This window comes from Octodon degus, unplaced genomic scaffold (assembly GCF_000260255.1).
Source record: "Octodon degus isolate 3935 unplaced genomic scaffold, OctDeg1.0 scaffold00251, whole genome shotgun sequence".
NCBI lineage: Eukaryota > Metazoa > Chordata > Mammalia > Rodentia > Octodontidae > Octodon > Octodon degus.
In genome coordinates, this window is record NW_004524827.1 from 753,020 (window position 1) to 770,197 (window position 17,178).

At 33.5% G+C, this 17,178-nt stretch overlaps 1 protein-coding gene across 7 annotated transcripts in view; it reads left to right on the forward strand.

Annotated features, from left to right (window-relative positions):
- The window catches only part of Stag2 (stromal antigen 2), a 155,879-nt gene extending 144,396 nt beyond the window's left edge, over positions 1–11,483 (forward strand). For 5 of the 7 annotated variants that reach the window (XM_023706328.1, XM_023706326.1, XM_023706329.1 and 2 more), the window contains exons 32-34: positions 3,290–3,416; positions 4,889–4,966; positions 9,558–11,476. In XM_023706328.1, the coding sequence (XP_023562096.1) occupies positions 3,290–3,416; positions 4,889–4,966; positions 9,558–9,581 (229 nt within the window). In that variant the 3' untranslated portion in view covers positions 9,582–11,476. Of the gene's footprint in view, positions 1–3,289; positions 3,417–4,888; positions 4,967–9,557 lie in introns of all 7 variants that reach the window. The other 2 variants (XM_004646069.2, XM_004646068.3) reach the window with 1 other exon arrangement.
- The last annotated feature ends 5,695 nt before the right edge of the window (positions 11,484–17,178 follow it).

Genomic DNA, 17,178 nt, shown 5'->3' on the forward strand with positions numbered 1-17,178 from the left:
AACTAAAAATTGGTCTTTCCAACAGAAAGAAAAATATACTTTAAGTATTAACTAGATAGCCAAAGGACCAATCTTAGGTTGATCTGTTGGAAAAAATTTAAGTATGAATCCTTGTTTAATTTGGTACACAGAATTAAAAAATACATATATGTTACATTTAATTAATTTTTCCACCATAGTAGTTCAGGCCCTCATCTCTAACCTGAACTATTGTAGTAGCTTTCTAACTGGTTCTCTTCCTTCAAATCCCCATTTATCCTTTCACCAAACCCCTCCCTTCACACCTTCCCACCACTCCATTATTCACACTACCATAAGAATCACTATTGTAGAATAAAATATTAACATGTAACTCTCTTAAAAAATTTTCCATGGCTCCCAATTGCCTGCTGGATAAAGTTCACATATCTTAGCTCATGGCATGCAAGATCTTTCAAAATAATAGGCCTGCCTATATTTTAGTGTCATATCTCATTCCTTGGTAAAGGGTAAAGTCATCATGAGAGAATAAGCTCAGGTGTCACCTTAAGTGAAGTTGTGATCATATATGTTTCCACAAAACTGTTTATTTTCATATTTCTTATAGCACTTGCCATGATGTATTAATAATTGTGATTTTGTCCTTTTCTCTAGACTGTGAGCTCCTCAAGGGCAGGGACCCCATTCATTGCCTGTTAGTGCTAGGCACATAAGAGGTGCTAAGTAAAAGTTCATTGAATGAGTAAAAAGTTCATTGAATGAGTAAATGTTTGGTACTGAAGAAATTATACTTTATCTTTTAAATGCTTTGCTTTTGCTGGGTTCTGTATGAGAATTCAAAAAATCATCCTGAAATCTTCATTAGTTTGGCTGTAAAAGAAAGGATGAAGAAGCAGTCTTTGGATAATGTTTTGTATATCTCAATTGTTAAATATAAAGGGACAGTGTGATGTTTTAAGATTTTCAGTTTGAAAGCATTGTAACATAGTATGGTATCTATTTTAGTACTAGGAAATAGTAATTGTTACCCTCTTTAAAAATTCATATTGCATTTTATTTTGTTGGTTTTAAAATAAGAATTTCATTTTTCTTAAATGATCAATTTGCCACTAGTGCTGGCACATACAAATTCACTTCAGTTATGTCTGTAGAGATTTTAAGAGCCTCTGTTATGATAGAAACTAAGTGCTATTATATGTGTGGGTTTGTATCCTAACTTGGCTAATATTGTCATCCTCTTTATTATCACTTGTTTCTATCACCATTTTTCTGGCTAAATTCCATTTAATACATATTTTATGCTGGATCCTACAGTAATTACTTAGCTTCTAGTTAATCACCAGTCAAAACACTCTAGAATTCTGCCAAATGATCATTTGGTTTATATCTCTCTCCTGGGAAGTTGACACTATTTCCCAAGATCCTCCAGAGCAGTGAGGGTCAACTTTTGGCAAATGTGTGGCAATGGTCTATTGGTATTCAAAGCTTTAAAAGATTCACCACTCTGGAACATCTCATTACTCAGTACCATTTGTCATGATTTTGTTTGTAATATAATTCCCAATTAGAAGTAATGTCCCCCAAGTATGCATTTACAAGGGCTTATCTCGTTTAAATAATTGCCATCCAAGGATTCTTTTGGTTTTGTAGTATCCCTTTAAGTAGTCTGTTCTCTAGGATTTCAAAGTACTTTCATTTTACAATAATTTTTCTGTGGTGATACCTGTCCTATAATTGAAAATACTTCAAAATTATATTTTCTCCCCTATATTTCATATCACATATATCTTTCATGTGCTCCAAATGAAATACAGAATGGATTTATGGTCTTTGGTAACATGCACAAAATATATATTCCTTCACAGTTCTCTCCAGAAAATACAGTGAAATGAGCTATTAATAAGGATTGTTAAAGTCATTATCAACATGTTTGTCCAGGTAGCATGGATCAGATATCATGTTATCTCCCTGTCTTTTAAGATATAATGTGAGGGCTGACCAGATACTGCTCAGTGGATTAAAGTGCCTGTGTAGGTATAGCTCAGGGACCCTGGTTGGATCCCTGGTGTGCTGTGCCGGCTCTGCCCCTGGGACATGCTGAGACTGTGATTGAGACTATGTGTGATGGCTGAGACTATGTGTGATGGCGCAGGCCTGTAATCCCAGTGCTTGGGAGGCTGAAAACAGGAGGATCACTATTAGTCTGATCTGTACAGTGAGACCCTGTAGGCCCTGTACTAAATACATAAAAAAAGATACGGTATAGTCAATATAGTATTCTACACAGTACAAACATGTAGTAAATAGTCATTGGAATTTTGGTGAGTCTTTTTGAGAAGAATCTTTGGGTAACACAAGATGGCAGTGTTGACCAGACTGGGAAACAAGAGGTCACACTCATTTATACTACTGGGCTGGTTATTTTATGCTGATTTGGGCTAATTTGTGAACTTAGTTTCTTTCCCCCATGATTATGTAATATAGTTTTTGGTCCTAATTTTTATTTCTCCCATATGTCTAGGTTTTTAGTTTTGTAGAGCACAATGGTTGCTCATTCTTTTCCTGAGACAGATTTAATCCCTTATTTCAGTGTATCTTTATAGCACCTGATAATACAGCTCTGTTATATTTATTATTTTCTCATAATTAACTGTTTATCACTATTTTCTCCTAGTAGATTGTGAGCTCCATGAGGGCAGGAACCATGTTTTACTTTTCCTCCCTCCCCTGCTTCTTTCTCTCTCCCTTCTTTTCTTTTCCCTCCCTCTTTTTTTCTTTTTTCTTTCCTTCTTTTTTCTTCCATAGGACATAATAGAAACTTGTCAGAGCAAGCACACTTGTGTAAATGAATGATTGAATGCATGCCTAATACACATTAGGGAGTGATTGCTGGATGGGTAAAATTACCATTATATAGAGTGAAAAAATCATATACATACTTATGTTCTGAACATGTCATTTTTTTGTTCTTTGTTAATTTGTATCCTGCCTACTTTCAAAAGGGATTTGAGGTATCTTGTATGTTCCTATGTGGGAAATTCTCATTAAACCTTGAATGTAGAATATCAAAACTGTCAAGCTAGATGTGTCAAAGTAATGTAGGATAAACATAGTTCATTAGCATTTTCAGTCAAGAGGACATTGGATTTTCAACATCATTGATGACATGATCAATGTCTTACCATTCTCCCTGACCTTTAATTTCATCATTTTCCATTGTACTTCAATATAGAGAGCCACATAATATCTGCCTACATATTAATAGTTATGTCATTGGTTCATATCTTGACTTTGTTTTGTATTTCTTTAGTCGGCGTGGTACAAGCCTAATGGAAGATGATGAAGAGCCAATTGTTGAAGATGTGATGATGTCCTCAGAAGGAAGGATTGAGGATCTTAATGAGGGAATGGATTTTGACACAATGGATATAGACTTGGTAAGAAAGTTGAAGTGAGACTTTTCATTTAGGTCCCTTGGAAATCAAGTTGGATATGTATTAGAGCAATACTTGCTACAAAATGTATTTTCTGCAGAAATGTGGAATTACTTGCCAGTGGGTTGGGGATATAAGAAGGGACTGAGAAGTGTATGAGGTTGGTGAGGGTAGTAGATCTTGATTTAAGATGAGAAAGTTGCTTATTGAAGCCAGATGTGTTGTCACACACCTGCAGTCACCGTGCTTGAAAGGCTGAGACATGGTTTCTCTGTGTGTTCAAGGCCAGCCTGAATTATATAGCAATAACCTATGTCTCAAAAAGCAAGGAAAAAAAACTTATTTGCCACTGAGAGTCATTTAGAAACACAGTTAAAGAATATATGTTACTTACCTTAATTTGATTATGAAAACAAAATTATATTTAATGGTTATATATTGGTTATATATTAAGCCTTTCAAAAATACTTTGAGTGAATATGCTAAATGTCACGGCACCTTATAACTTTCCATTTACTTGACAATATCAAAATAACATTATGAAGATGCTGTCACCCTGTTATTGAGACAAATTTTCATACTAGATAGTGAAGTGAAATTACTTAAAGAGAAGTGAAATATATATATGGACATATTTCTATATTAATTGTAAATGTAGGGGCTGGTGAGATGGCTCAGTGGTCTAAAGCACCTACTTAGAACAAGCTTAACAAAGCACAGAGACCGCGGTTCAATCCCCCAACACCATATGCCAGCCAGCCCCGCCCCCTGGTGGGCTGAGCTGGCCACACACACACACACACACACACACACACACACACAAATAAATAAAAAAAATTGTAAATGTAGGTAAACCTTAGAATATATAAAATATACCTACATCTTTTTATTTTGCCAGTTAACCTAATTCAACTTTGTAAGTTAGGTTGAGAGGATTTGAGGATATTTGTGCTTGCACAGCTCACAAAACACAACTGAGACTCAGGATATATTAGGCCATGTGTTGTTTATTTATTTATTTGACAAGGTCTTGGTATGTAATTTGGGCTGGTCTTAAACACTTTGTACTCCCAACTTCCTGTCTCAGCCTCCTGAGTATTATTACAGATATATGCCAACACACCCAGCTTTGTGATTCTTATTTTTAGTGTGACGTGGTATATTCTTTTTAAAAGAAAGAAGTAATTAAATACGGATTCTCTTTAGATTAATTTGTTGTCTTTAAAGGAAAGTTATTTGAGAACAGGGACTTTTAAAAAATAAAATTAAAAAAGTTCCCAGATTTTTTGTGCTTCAGAATGATTTTCTATAAATATTTTTGGACATTTAAACATGGTTTAGTTTGTCTATATAGTATTTGGATTATTATGTGGTTACAGTCATTTATCCACTGTAAATACCTAATGATAATATGAATATTTTCAGTTGCTGTTTTGATTATAGTTAGAACAAATGTCGACTTTTTCTTTTCTCAGCCACCATCAAAGAACAGACGAGAGAGAACAGAGCTGAAGCCTGATTTCTTTGATCCAGCTTCAATTATGGATGAATCAGTAGGTGTAATTTAAATGTACCCCAAGACTGCAAGATCAAAAGTATAGATAACCCCCAACTTTAAGGTTGAAGAGCTGGGGCAGTGTATTGAAAATTGATGAAAACAATTGGACCTAAGAAAGAGGCTGGCAGGCAGGATTTCAGTTTGAGAGGAGGGCCAATGCAGCAGTGGTAACAGATGGAAAATGACTTTGAATCCTTGTCCAACTGGAACTTGAATGTTGAGGAGTTTAGATCTCTCCTGTAGATTGAAATGATGTTTCAGAAACATTTCCTTGGCATTTATGGTTGGATAAAATGAATGGGGGAATGAAAGTAATAGGAATTTGAATAAAGGTTTTGATAGCAGAGAGGGATATTGAGATATTTAGGATGATGAGTCAGTTACCTCATTTAGCTGTTGTTTATGACTGGATTTTGTCAGATATTTTTCTTAAATATTTTGGTACTGTATTTTCTTCGATAGTGTTCTGCTTCAAATCCGCAGTTATTGGACTGTTAGAGAGACTTTTAACTGATGTTGTTGCCCTACTCCTCCTTTATATCTTTTGGGGGTTTATCGTTCTAAAATGTGTATCTGGTCTTTTTAAAGTTCCAAGTTGTTTTTCCCTTCCACCATTAAGAAAAATTTTTGGATCCTTAACCTGACAAAGCCTTTAGTAACCTAGTCCCTTACTGCCTTAACATCCTCTTCTTCCATATTTTGTTTTCTTATTTTCTGGCCACCTCAAGTCTTACATGTTCTCTCCACCAGGTTATATTCTTTGATGATTCCATGCCTTTTTTTTTCTCTGTGAGAAATATTCCTTGCTTTTTCTTCCTAGTTGATTCTTAATACTTGATTTTAACATTATATGTGACAATTTTTTCTGACCTCCCCAGATAATTTATTCTCTTTTCCCTTCAACATTTTATATGGAGTTTCATTATGATAATTACTAGACTGGTGTAGTGAGATAGGTTATTACATATCTTGTTCTGTCAGTAAACTGAACTGCATAGCACAGTGCATAGTAAATGGGTTTATAAACTGAGTAAGTCATTTCAGTGCCTTTTGCTTCACTTTTTAGTGGCCTATTTGTACTCCTTCTTCTTAAAACCTTCAGGTGACTATTGTACCATCTTCTGAGGCAACATTTCCTCTTGGCTCTTCCCAGACTCATAATCTGCTTTCAGATAGCTTTTGGAAATAATTTTACTAAATTAGTTTACACTAACACGTTATATTAATAAAGTCAGTTATTTGAGCTAAAACTCAGAATAGAGCAGGTGGTTTGGAAATCTAGACAATGCTGGGATCTTTTAAATCTGTATTTTTCAATCTCTGATGTACCTTTGAGTCATCTAGAAATCTTATTAAAATGTAACTAAACTTATCTTCAGTAGGTCTGGATCATGACCTAGGACTTTGCATCTTTAGCAAGTGCTGTTACAGCTTAACATCTACAGACTCTTCCTTGATTTCCTTTTATTTTCATCTATGTACTGGAATTTAATTCATGACCTTTCTCTTGCCAGACATGTGCTGTGCCACTGAGCTATATCCCTAGCCCAGACTATTCTTTGAGTAGCGAGCCTTTAGTCCACAGGCAGCCTATTTTATCAAGAAGTATATATAGTAAATTAAGTGGTTTCCTGGATAATCTAGTAGAATGTATCTTAATAAAACATGAAGGTAGCAATTGTGAAGGATAAAGGAAAATCTTTTCAAACAGGAGTGATGACATACGTGCATTCAGTAGTTCCTTGAACTGAAAGTTGGTGCTAAAATGAATGTGTCACTTTCTCTGTCCCTAAGGATTGAATATTCTAGAGTACACCTTGACAGTCACTTTGAAATGAAAAGTACAGAAGCTAGTATTTGAGAGTTTATTCGCCTCCCACTGTGGGAGGCACACTTTATTTTTAAGAGTAGTAATTCTATGGTAGTTGGGTTTGATTTCATAATCTGCTGCTGCCTTTACTATTTATGTTTACTTAAGCTAAGAGAACTCATTTAGATGAAAACATTTAAAAAAGTAATTAGGAAATTGAAATGATTAAGGATGATTTAAATTGATAAAAAACTCCATGTTTTTCATGTATTCACTTAACAGCAGATCTTAAGCATTTCTTTGCTTAATCACATGCTAGATTTGCAGAAAGGTATTTTCCAGATTATGAAAATAATGCAATAACAATATAAACTTTTTTTAAAATTTTTGCTGGAACCATGGATTGAACTCAGGCCCTTGAGCTTACCAGGGAAGCACTTACTCCTCTGAGCCATCTCCCCAGCCCCATAACAATATAAACTTTTGATATCTAGCACTTTGAGCAAAATATCTGAAGAAAAAAAACCCCAGGGACCTAATACTAATTGTTATTTAAAGCAATTTTTTGACTTTCCTGTGTATGTTTATTTTATTATAACTGAGAATCCTTTTTTAAATGTAATAATTGTTTAGCTGTCTGACAAAAAAAATGAAAGGAGCATTGTACCCATAGTTGTGGTGTTACAGCATTACCACATGATGGCAGCAGTTACATAACTGAGAAGGTTCAGGTACCTTCACAAGTCTGTGACTACTTTTTTTTTTTTTTTTTTGTGACTACTTTTTTAAAGCTCATCTCAGGTTTGTTTTTTTAAGTATGTATCCCATAGTGTCTTTACCATAACTCAAGAATGGACTAAAGGCAAATTTAGAATGTAAATTGTATTTATTGTAGTATAATAAAAGCAACTTATATTATTATGATTCATTGAAATAGTAAAGTTGAATTTAAATCGTTTAATGCCCAATTCTAAGATTCTGTGATTCTAAATATCTTAAAGCACTTTACTATGTAGATACTTTAGGGTATTACTAAATAAATCCTAAGTATATCTTTTGTAGTATGATTTTCACATTGTCACATTTTCACATTTCAGGAGTGACAATATAAAAACTCAGCATATCATTTTTTGGCTAGATGTACATAGAAGTCTAGATTTATGGTATAGTTGATTTTACATCTGGATACAAAATTAATTTATACCATTGTGATAGTGGCTGTTTCCTGAAAGTATTGACACAAGCTGTGACTTTATATTGTACATTTAAGTAGATGTTTGTTTATTAATGTTGACATCAGAGAGAGGTACACTTTGTGTTTAAAACAGAAAAGAGTGTCACTAAGGTTGCTTTTCTGTGTTGAGATTCTTTTACTAGACCACATGTAATATATAATTGGTAGAGCCTCAGTAGAGATAGATAATTTAATATTCTGGTAGGGGAAGCTAGTTATCACTAGTCTTTACAAAATAGCAAAGGGAATTTCAGGAACTCTGCACAGAACTTAATTCACCTTCATACCATGCTGTACACTAAGAATTCACTAATTCTTTCACTAACTTTCAGAATTTTTCTTGCCCACAGTCAGTGTTTTGGCTACTGGAAAATATAAATCCTCTAGCTCTTTTTAGTGGGAACATCCCAATCATCAAAATTCTTGATTTTAACCAGTGAAGAATCTGGAAATTTCTTGAAGGAGAGGAAGAGGACAAGGGATATGTAATGTGGCAGTTATATAGTTAATGGAGGGGTAAGAACTAGGATGCACAAATCCTTAATTTTCATCATCAGTGGCAATTCCATACAGCTTTACTTGATAATTCATTGCAAAAAGGCTGCATTGAGGTAGATACTTGTTTGCCTGTTCTGAAAATACATAATTCCTTCAAATCAAAACAGTTGAAATTATGGCTTTGTTCAAGTGAGGTTTAACTTACAAATAAGTCATCTTGTGATCTTGGCCTGAGCTTGTTACCTCTGGCTTAGATAGCAATTCTTACTAGCTCATCGTAGTATTGTAAAACATTGCTTAATTGATGTGTTAAAATTTTAATTGAAGCACCTCATATGTTAAAAGTAATGTCCCTCTCTGATTTCATGAACAAGGTAGAATTATTCCATCTGTTACATGCTTTTAGTTTTAGTGACAAGTAATTATTAGAATTTATCCAGCATTCTTTTACTCAACTGGAATTTTTAGAAAATTATCAATACTGTATAAATCATTTTGCCCATTTTACCATACTTGATTTCTTAAAATTTATAGTTAATATTCATCTCAGATTTTCTAAAGAAAGCTTCCTGTTGTCTATGTGGTTATGGTGTTCTTTATTTTTTTCTGTTGTTTTGCATGTTAAAATACTTTTTAAAAAACAATGCTTTCGGAGTGAAGTGGATGTTTGTAAAAGGTGTTCTTAAATTCTTTCTAATGAACTTGTGCCAGAAATTTATGTCAGGAAGCATGTTCATTCCACAAATGTTGAGGCCTATCTATGTTTAGGACATTAGGGGTGTATATAAACATAAGGAAGCCAAGGTTCCAGCTATGATATTTATGAGGTAATTGACTTTTTTATTTGTCCTGATGTTATTTTATTAATGGTTACTTTAATTTTGAAATTACTTACCTGAAAAGAGGGGGCATTTTGGAAGTAGTTTTTATTAGAATGTTATTTAGCCATATAACATAGTAAAGTACTAATGTAATATTTACAAGTATTTTTATGAAGAAATGAATGACTATTTTAACAACTCTTTTTTTTTCCTCTCTCATTAGGTTCTTGGGGTGTCAATGTTTTAATACCAGTACACAATTAAATCTGTGGTGAAGTCATTTTCTAAGTGGAAGAGGAAATTTTAAAATAAAATGGTAGATACAGTGAAATTCTGTACAGATTTTTCTCTAAGGAGAATATGACATGCTTATGCTTACCAAGATCAAGTGCATTGAGGGGCAGTTTTGTTTGCCTGAAAAACATAAAGGACAAGTAAACAATTTGATGATAAGCTACAGTTTTTCTTAGAAAGTAAATATTTTATTTATGCGCTGTTAGTTGGCTTTTAAATCAATTATTTCATGCTTTTTTTAAAAAATAACTATAATAATCTGAAGAGGCATTTGGTACAGATAAGAATCCTCTCACATTTATTTACTGGTTGTACTAAATAATGATGACCTCTGCTGGATTTCTGTTTACATCCAAGAAACAAAGTAAGGATGAGTTTATTCCCTGATCCCTGAAATTGTAGGATAGGAAGAATTGTTTTTAGCATTCTAAATTTAAATGCTTAAAACGTCAATCAATACTTTGTTTTAAATATTGTAATTGTGGAGAAAAGTTAAACTTATAAGCAGAACTTTTACAATTTTTTCATCTAAAATGTATTTTAAGATATTTTTAAAATCCAAGAGCTTCTCTATACTTTTCAGAACTATCCAGATGTAGTGAACTGCCAGAAGGTAACCAGTCTCAAACATGCTTATCCCATTATGAACCCTGAAAGTTTGCTTGTCCTTTAAGATAAAATGTAATGTTGTGATATTCCTTCCAGTAGTGCCACTGTATTTTGTCTCCAAATAAAAGAAGCTTATTGTAGTATGTTTGCAGAAAAATTCTAAACAAAAATTATACAGCTTATTAGAGTGTGGGAATAGGGATCTAAATTTTAAATAAAATTATATATATATATAAATTGGTGCTGATTTTATAATTGCGCAGTTTGTTTAGTTTTTTCTTACTTTTAAATTCCAACTTAAAATTATGAGGTTTCAGAAATATATTGAAAGTTTAACAATGTTTAAAAATAGAAAAGCATGAGTGTTCATGCTTTAAAATGATTTTTAAATTTGTATTTTATATTGTTTTATCTATCTGTCTTTGCAAGCAGTCTTCAGGTTAAAGATACTTCTAACAGGTTACAGTACATTTCTTCTGTATGTAAATTAGATGGGATAATAGAATTCATAACCCATAATATTCTTTGAAAGCTAAGCTTTAAAGTTCATTTTATGTCCTTTCACAAATGAATTAGTTTAAAACAGAAAGTGGCTACTTGCCATTTTGACATCAACTCATTTTGCGAGGCTTAGGCAGCTAGACATCGTTTAAAACAAAATATTAACTTATATCACATGTGTATCTATCTTTTGTCAGTCGTCTCTCAGTTCTTGAGGTTATTATTTTGATCATTCCATGCCTTAATATGCTTGCAATACAAAAAATATCTTCAAATGGGTGAATACCAAAAGGCTTCCAGTTTTTAGAGTCAGAAATCAATAAGCATTGGGCTGTGGTAGCCAAAAACCATAGGTTAGCTAAAAAATCATAATAAAATACAATTATTTTATTAAATCATGGATAACAAATGAAACCGGACTTGTCTAAAAGATTTTCCATCAACAAATATTGTTATGTGCAAAAATATTGCATATGTTGTTTTACACCACTGCATTTACTAGAACTGCTGAGAGGACTGTATATATGATTTTAAACCTAAGTTGATTTTTTTCTCACTCTTGAGTGGAGTACTTCTTTGTGAAAGCAGTTCTTACAGCTTTGTTTTCAACCAGCTAAAAATGTTTTATATATTACTCTAACCTGTTGTCCTCCATTCTATTGTCCTAATTGTACTGTTTTCTGATTTGTATTTATGTCTTGAGACAGTAACTTTTTGAATAAAAATAAACCTACAGTATGTTGTATGTTTTATCTCTTGTAATCAAAGGGGAAGGGTGACTAAATGACCTATCAATTATCTATTACATGTGTTTGAGTGGGAATATTTATAGAAAACATCAACATTTTATATTTTTAATAAATCATATTTTAAATGAGACTAAATCCCTAATTGGGTTATTACTTTAAAATCTGTAACCATTATTGCATTAATTTTTATCTGATGTGGGTTAAACACACTTTGAATGTATACATTATTTATTCAGGATATAGTTAAATGCCTACTATGTGCCGGGCATGGGTTAGAGGTCCTTCCTTCATAGATTCAATGGAGAAAACAAAACTTGTAATGAGAATGCTGGAAAGGAAAATATCCAGGGAACAAAATGAGAGAGAAATCAACCTTAGGTAATGGGCTTATGGTTTTGAGATAAAAGCCAACAATTTAAAAAGATTTTACTTTTACTGAAAACAGTGTCTTGAATGTTAACAAGATTTTTTTTTTCGAGATAGGCTCTTGTATGTAGTTCAGCCTGACCTTGAATTCACTGTATTTCAGGCTGGCCTTGACCTTGTTATTGTGATCCTCCTGCATCAGCCTCCTGAGTGCTGGGATTACAAGTGTGTGCCACCACACCAGCTGATTTGCAATATATTCTTTAAAAGAGAGTTGTTCATTTGGGCTATTTTGTGGTGCTGAGGTTTGAACCCAGGACCTGTGTATGCTAAACAAGAACTCCACCGCTGAGCCACATCCTCAGCTGTTTGAGCTATTTTGTTTAAAAACTGCTCATGTGAATTGATAATAGCTGACAACTGTTTTAAATGATTTACATATAATGACTAAGCCTCATGGTGAAAGGAAATGCAATCAATATTCTATTTTCCTTTTTAAAAAGTCAAGAGGTGGTAAGGAAAATGAGGCACAGGTAAGTTTAAAGTACCTTTCACAGCGTTATATAGTTAGCAAGTGGTGGAGGTTTGGTATTTAAACCCAGGAGATCTAGCTGGATCATGATCCACAAAGCATTGAAACCATTTAATACATAAAGGCTAGCATACTCAAATTGCATACAGATAGAATTGTGCTTTATTCATCATGGTGTGGCGCATTTTTAAGGAATCTTGCTGGCTGTGGAATTGACTGATGTGAGTAAACATAGCCCTTAATATGCTATCCAGTTAGCTCCTATAAAGAAGATATAAATTAAAACTCCAGTCAGAGCCCATCAATATAGCAGTCACTTGTTAATAGTTTTAAAGTTGGGAAACAAGGTGAAAAAAGGCAACCTAAATGATATGTGTTTAGTGTCCTGCCACAAAAGGAACTTAAGTATTCACATGGGTGAGTGCCAGGTAAGATAGATTTTTCTGATATCTGTGATTCAGCAAAACAAAATGAGCCAGCTGTGGCAGCATATGACTAATCCTGCCTATTAGGAAGTTCAGGCAGGTGGTAAATTTGAGGCCAACCCTGGCAACTTCCTGAGACCTAGTCTGAAAATAAAAAAGGTTGATGGTAAAGTACTTGCCATCAAGTGTCTGGGCTCTAGGTTTAATTTCTAGTACTGAGGGCTGTGGGAGGAGCAAGAGCCACAGAAGCCAATAAAGCATAAGGCCTTTGGTTATGAAGAAACTAATTGATAAATCCCTTTCTGGCAAAGAATCTTTTTATTTACTGTTTGCTGTGTGCCTAACTTTGTACTAGCTGCTGGGTAGCCAAAAACCAGACAGGCTTTGTTTTGAAATTACCAATAACTCCTAGGAATTGGATAGCTGGTGCCCTACTAATAAAATGGAATAAGTACCAGAGCACATCAGATTGAAAGATTTGGTATTACTGTGTATCAATCTGTCTCATCCTTTGCATATTTCCAACTATTGCCAACTTGGGTACCCACCCTTCTAAATACTGTATATGTATTGTTAAAGTTAACTTTTTTCCTTTGGTATAAAATATACAGGAAAAGCAATAAGTATAGGTATTTGGTGTTTTGCAAAAGCATAAAATTGTTCTAACTGCAATTCCCTGTTAAAAATATTGAATATTACCATCAACTGTGATTATTCCATTCTTTAATCAGTCTGTGCTTCCAAATTTTCTACAAAGATAACAGCTTTTTGTTTCCATCATGGAATTTGTGTGTGTGTGTGTGTGTGTGTGTGTGTGTGTGTGTGTGTGTATGTGTGTGTGTGTACCCATGCACACCCATGTATTCATCTGTCCATGTCCACATCTGTCTGAGCATTTCATTGCTGTTATCCCTGTGTAGTAGTCCACTATAAAGATATACTATGATTTATCAGTTCAGTAGTTGATGGACATTTGAATTGTTTCTATTTTTGGGCTATTGAAAATAAAGTGCTACTTGAGTTGAATCTGAAAAACTGAGAGGTAAGCCAGATAAAGAGGGCTGCAGGTTGAGGTGACTAGGACTGAGAATTTTAGGCAGAGACAGCATAAACAACTGCCCTATATGTAAGAACTACATTGGTACCTTGGTTCATGATCTTAATTAGTTCTGTGATTCTGGAAAAGATGGCCACATTCATGTTCATGTGGCAAAGATGGTCATGGTTTTGTTTGTTACCCAATGTAGAGTTTGCAAACAAAGTTTTGCCAAATGGTTTTACCAAATTGTAAATAAACAAAAGTGCTCATGAACCAAGGTATCAATATATTTAGTAACTGCTGAGATATAAGTGAGTCACGACTAGAAGAATGGGTCTCTAGTACCTCCCATGAATTTTAAAAATGAAAAAAGGGCAGCTACAACTGGAACCTTTCGGTAACTATTGGGTTTTCTTTAGGCAGTTATATTTTAATTGAGACAATTATTGGACATTTATAAGGTATAGTATGATAATCAAATGCATTCCAAAAAAGTAACAGAGCCTTTAAGTTGCGATAAAATGATTTGTCTAATAATTTGGATGTTGTAGTCACGTTAGGCCTGATTGTACCATTGAGGAAAAGAACACATTTAAGTACTTCATCATTTATTTGTTTCAGTGCTGGATACTGAACTTAAAGCTTCTCAGATACTAGGCAAGCATTCTGCTACTGAACTATGACCCCAGCCCTTCAAGAGTTCATCATTTATAAAATGATATCCATAAATTCCTGAAAATTGAAATTAATTTTGGACTGATAAAATGAAAAACCAGTTATTATAGGTGTACTTTATTATTTTATGATTATTTTAATCACATTGAATATATTATGTACAGCATTTTCACATTATATACAGCATTTTCACATGTATACATTTTGGAATGACTAAATCTAATTACCATACTTAAGTCATTTTTTGTGGTGAAAACACTTAAAATTTACTCAGTGATTATTAATAATATACATTGATATTAAAGATAGTCACCATGCTGTGTAATTGATTTTTGTCTTCAGTTCCCTTGATAAATATTTAACTATCACCTCTTGGATAAATTGACTTGAAAGTTTTTTTTTTTTTTTTTTGCGGAACTGGGGATAGAATTCAGGCCCTTGTGCTTGCCAGGGAAGAACTTATTCCACTGAGCCATGAAAGTATTTTTTAAAGGTATTATAAATGGAATTATTTTCTTGATTTCTTTTTCAGGTAGTTCTAATATGGAAATGCTGCTGATTTTTCTGTGCTGGTTTTTGCACCCTACAGCTTTTACTGAGTTTATTAGTTCCAACAGGTTATCTTGGAGCCTTTCCTATATGTAGTACCTTGTTGTCTACAAGTAGATACAACTTAACCTCTTTCCCAATTTGGATACTTTTCCTTTTTCTACCCTAATTGCTCTTGCTGAGCCTTTCAGTACTTTTTAAGTAGAAGTGGCAAGAGTATCTTTAAGCTTGTGTGACTAACTTATTTTACATAAGAGTATGATTTCAGGGTTCATCCATTTTCCTACAAATACTCAAGATTATCTTTTATGGTAGAGTGTAGTGTTCCATTATGTGTAAATACTACACTTTCTGTATCCATTCATCTGTTGATGCACATGTAGGTTGCTTCCAAGAATTAGCTATTATGACTTGTGCTATTATAAACATAGGTATACATGTATCACTCTCATATGCTGTCTTTAACTCTTTAGAGAGATACCTAAAGTGGGAATAGCTGAGTCAAATGGAATTTCTACTTTCAGTTTTTTGAAGAATCTCCATACTTAATTCCATAGTAGCTGTACCAGTTTACATTTCTTCCAACAATATAAAATGGTTCCTTTCTTCCCACCCCTGTAGCCTGACCAGTGTTTGTTATTTGATTTCTTGCTATGTAGTCAAGCTGGCCTTGAACCCATTAAGGAGTGATCCTCCTGCCTTAGCCTCTGAGTGCCAGAATTATAGGCATGTGTCACCACATCTGGCATATTATTTGATTTCTTAATGGTCATTCATTCTAGGGTAAAATGGAATCTCAGTATTGTTTTACTTTGCATTTCTCTAATGTCTGGTGATATGCATTTCTTTGTATATTTATTGGTCATTTGTAGTTCTCTGATGTATCCATTTCAGTTGTCCATTTTTCAGTTGTTTCTTTTATTTTGGGAAATTTCCACTATTGGATGATCCTAACTTTTTATACTTTATTAATATATATCACATTGGTATGAATGTTTGAGCTATCATTTCTTCCTTGGGAAAGATGAATCACACTTGATCATGTTGAATAAGTCTTTTAAATGTGGTATTTGATTTATTTATTTTGTTCAGTGTTTTTTTCTGTCTGCATTCATCAGTGATATTGCCATATAATTTTCCAGCAAGGGTCCTTGTCTGGCTTTAGTGTGAGAATATTGTTGACATAAGATTAATTTAGAAGTTTTCCCTGTTCATTATTTTTTGGAGGTTGAAAAAAGATGGCTGTTCTTATTTAAACGTCTGATAGATTTTAGCAGTCAAACCAATCAGGTTCCAGACCTTATGATGGGAACCTTTTTATTGTTGAGTAACTGCTTGTTTTTTATGTGCTCAGATTTTTTTGAGCCTTGATTTAGGCTTGATTATATGTGTCAAGGAATTTATCCATTTTTTCTAGGTTATCTAATTTTTCATAGTAGCCTAATATTTTTGTTCATTGAGTTGTAATGCAGGGATTGGCACATAGGGATTGGTCCTTTTTTTTTTTTTTCAAACGAATGACACATTTATTGAGCACTAGTGGTGTATGCAATACTTATTCCAAGTGGTATTTTTTTGTGGTGGTTGTTTAATTTTTATTTGTACATGTTTGCATGTTTGCATAGCATATACATAACACATCTTATTTTTTCCCTTTTCTCCATCCCCATTTAATTTTTTTGTTTCTTTGCCAGCATCAGATTTGTTTATTTATATTATCACACACCTTAATTCTTTTTACATCCCCTTACCCACCCTCCCTCTTACTTATTTGGTCCTTTTCCCATTTGCAAAAGGTTTATCTCCCTGTTTCGTAATACATTATTTTGCTTGTTAAATTATTTATACTTTGATGTCTTGTTTTTCAATTTTTATTGTTTTAGTACATGCATGTAGTATTTGGTCACGTTCCTCATGGGAAGCCAGTTCATTACATAAACATTGAATATTTAACCTTGTGTGTCTTTATTTCACCTAACATTGTGATCTGAAGCTGAATTCAATTTGCTAAAAATGATAGAATTTTATTCTTTACAGCAGAGTAGTATTCCATTGAATATGGATACCACATTTTCTTTATCCATTCCTCTAGTGGTGGACATATA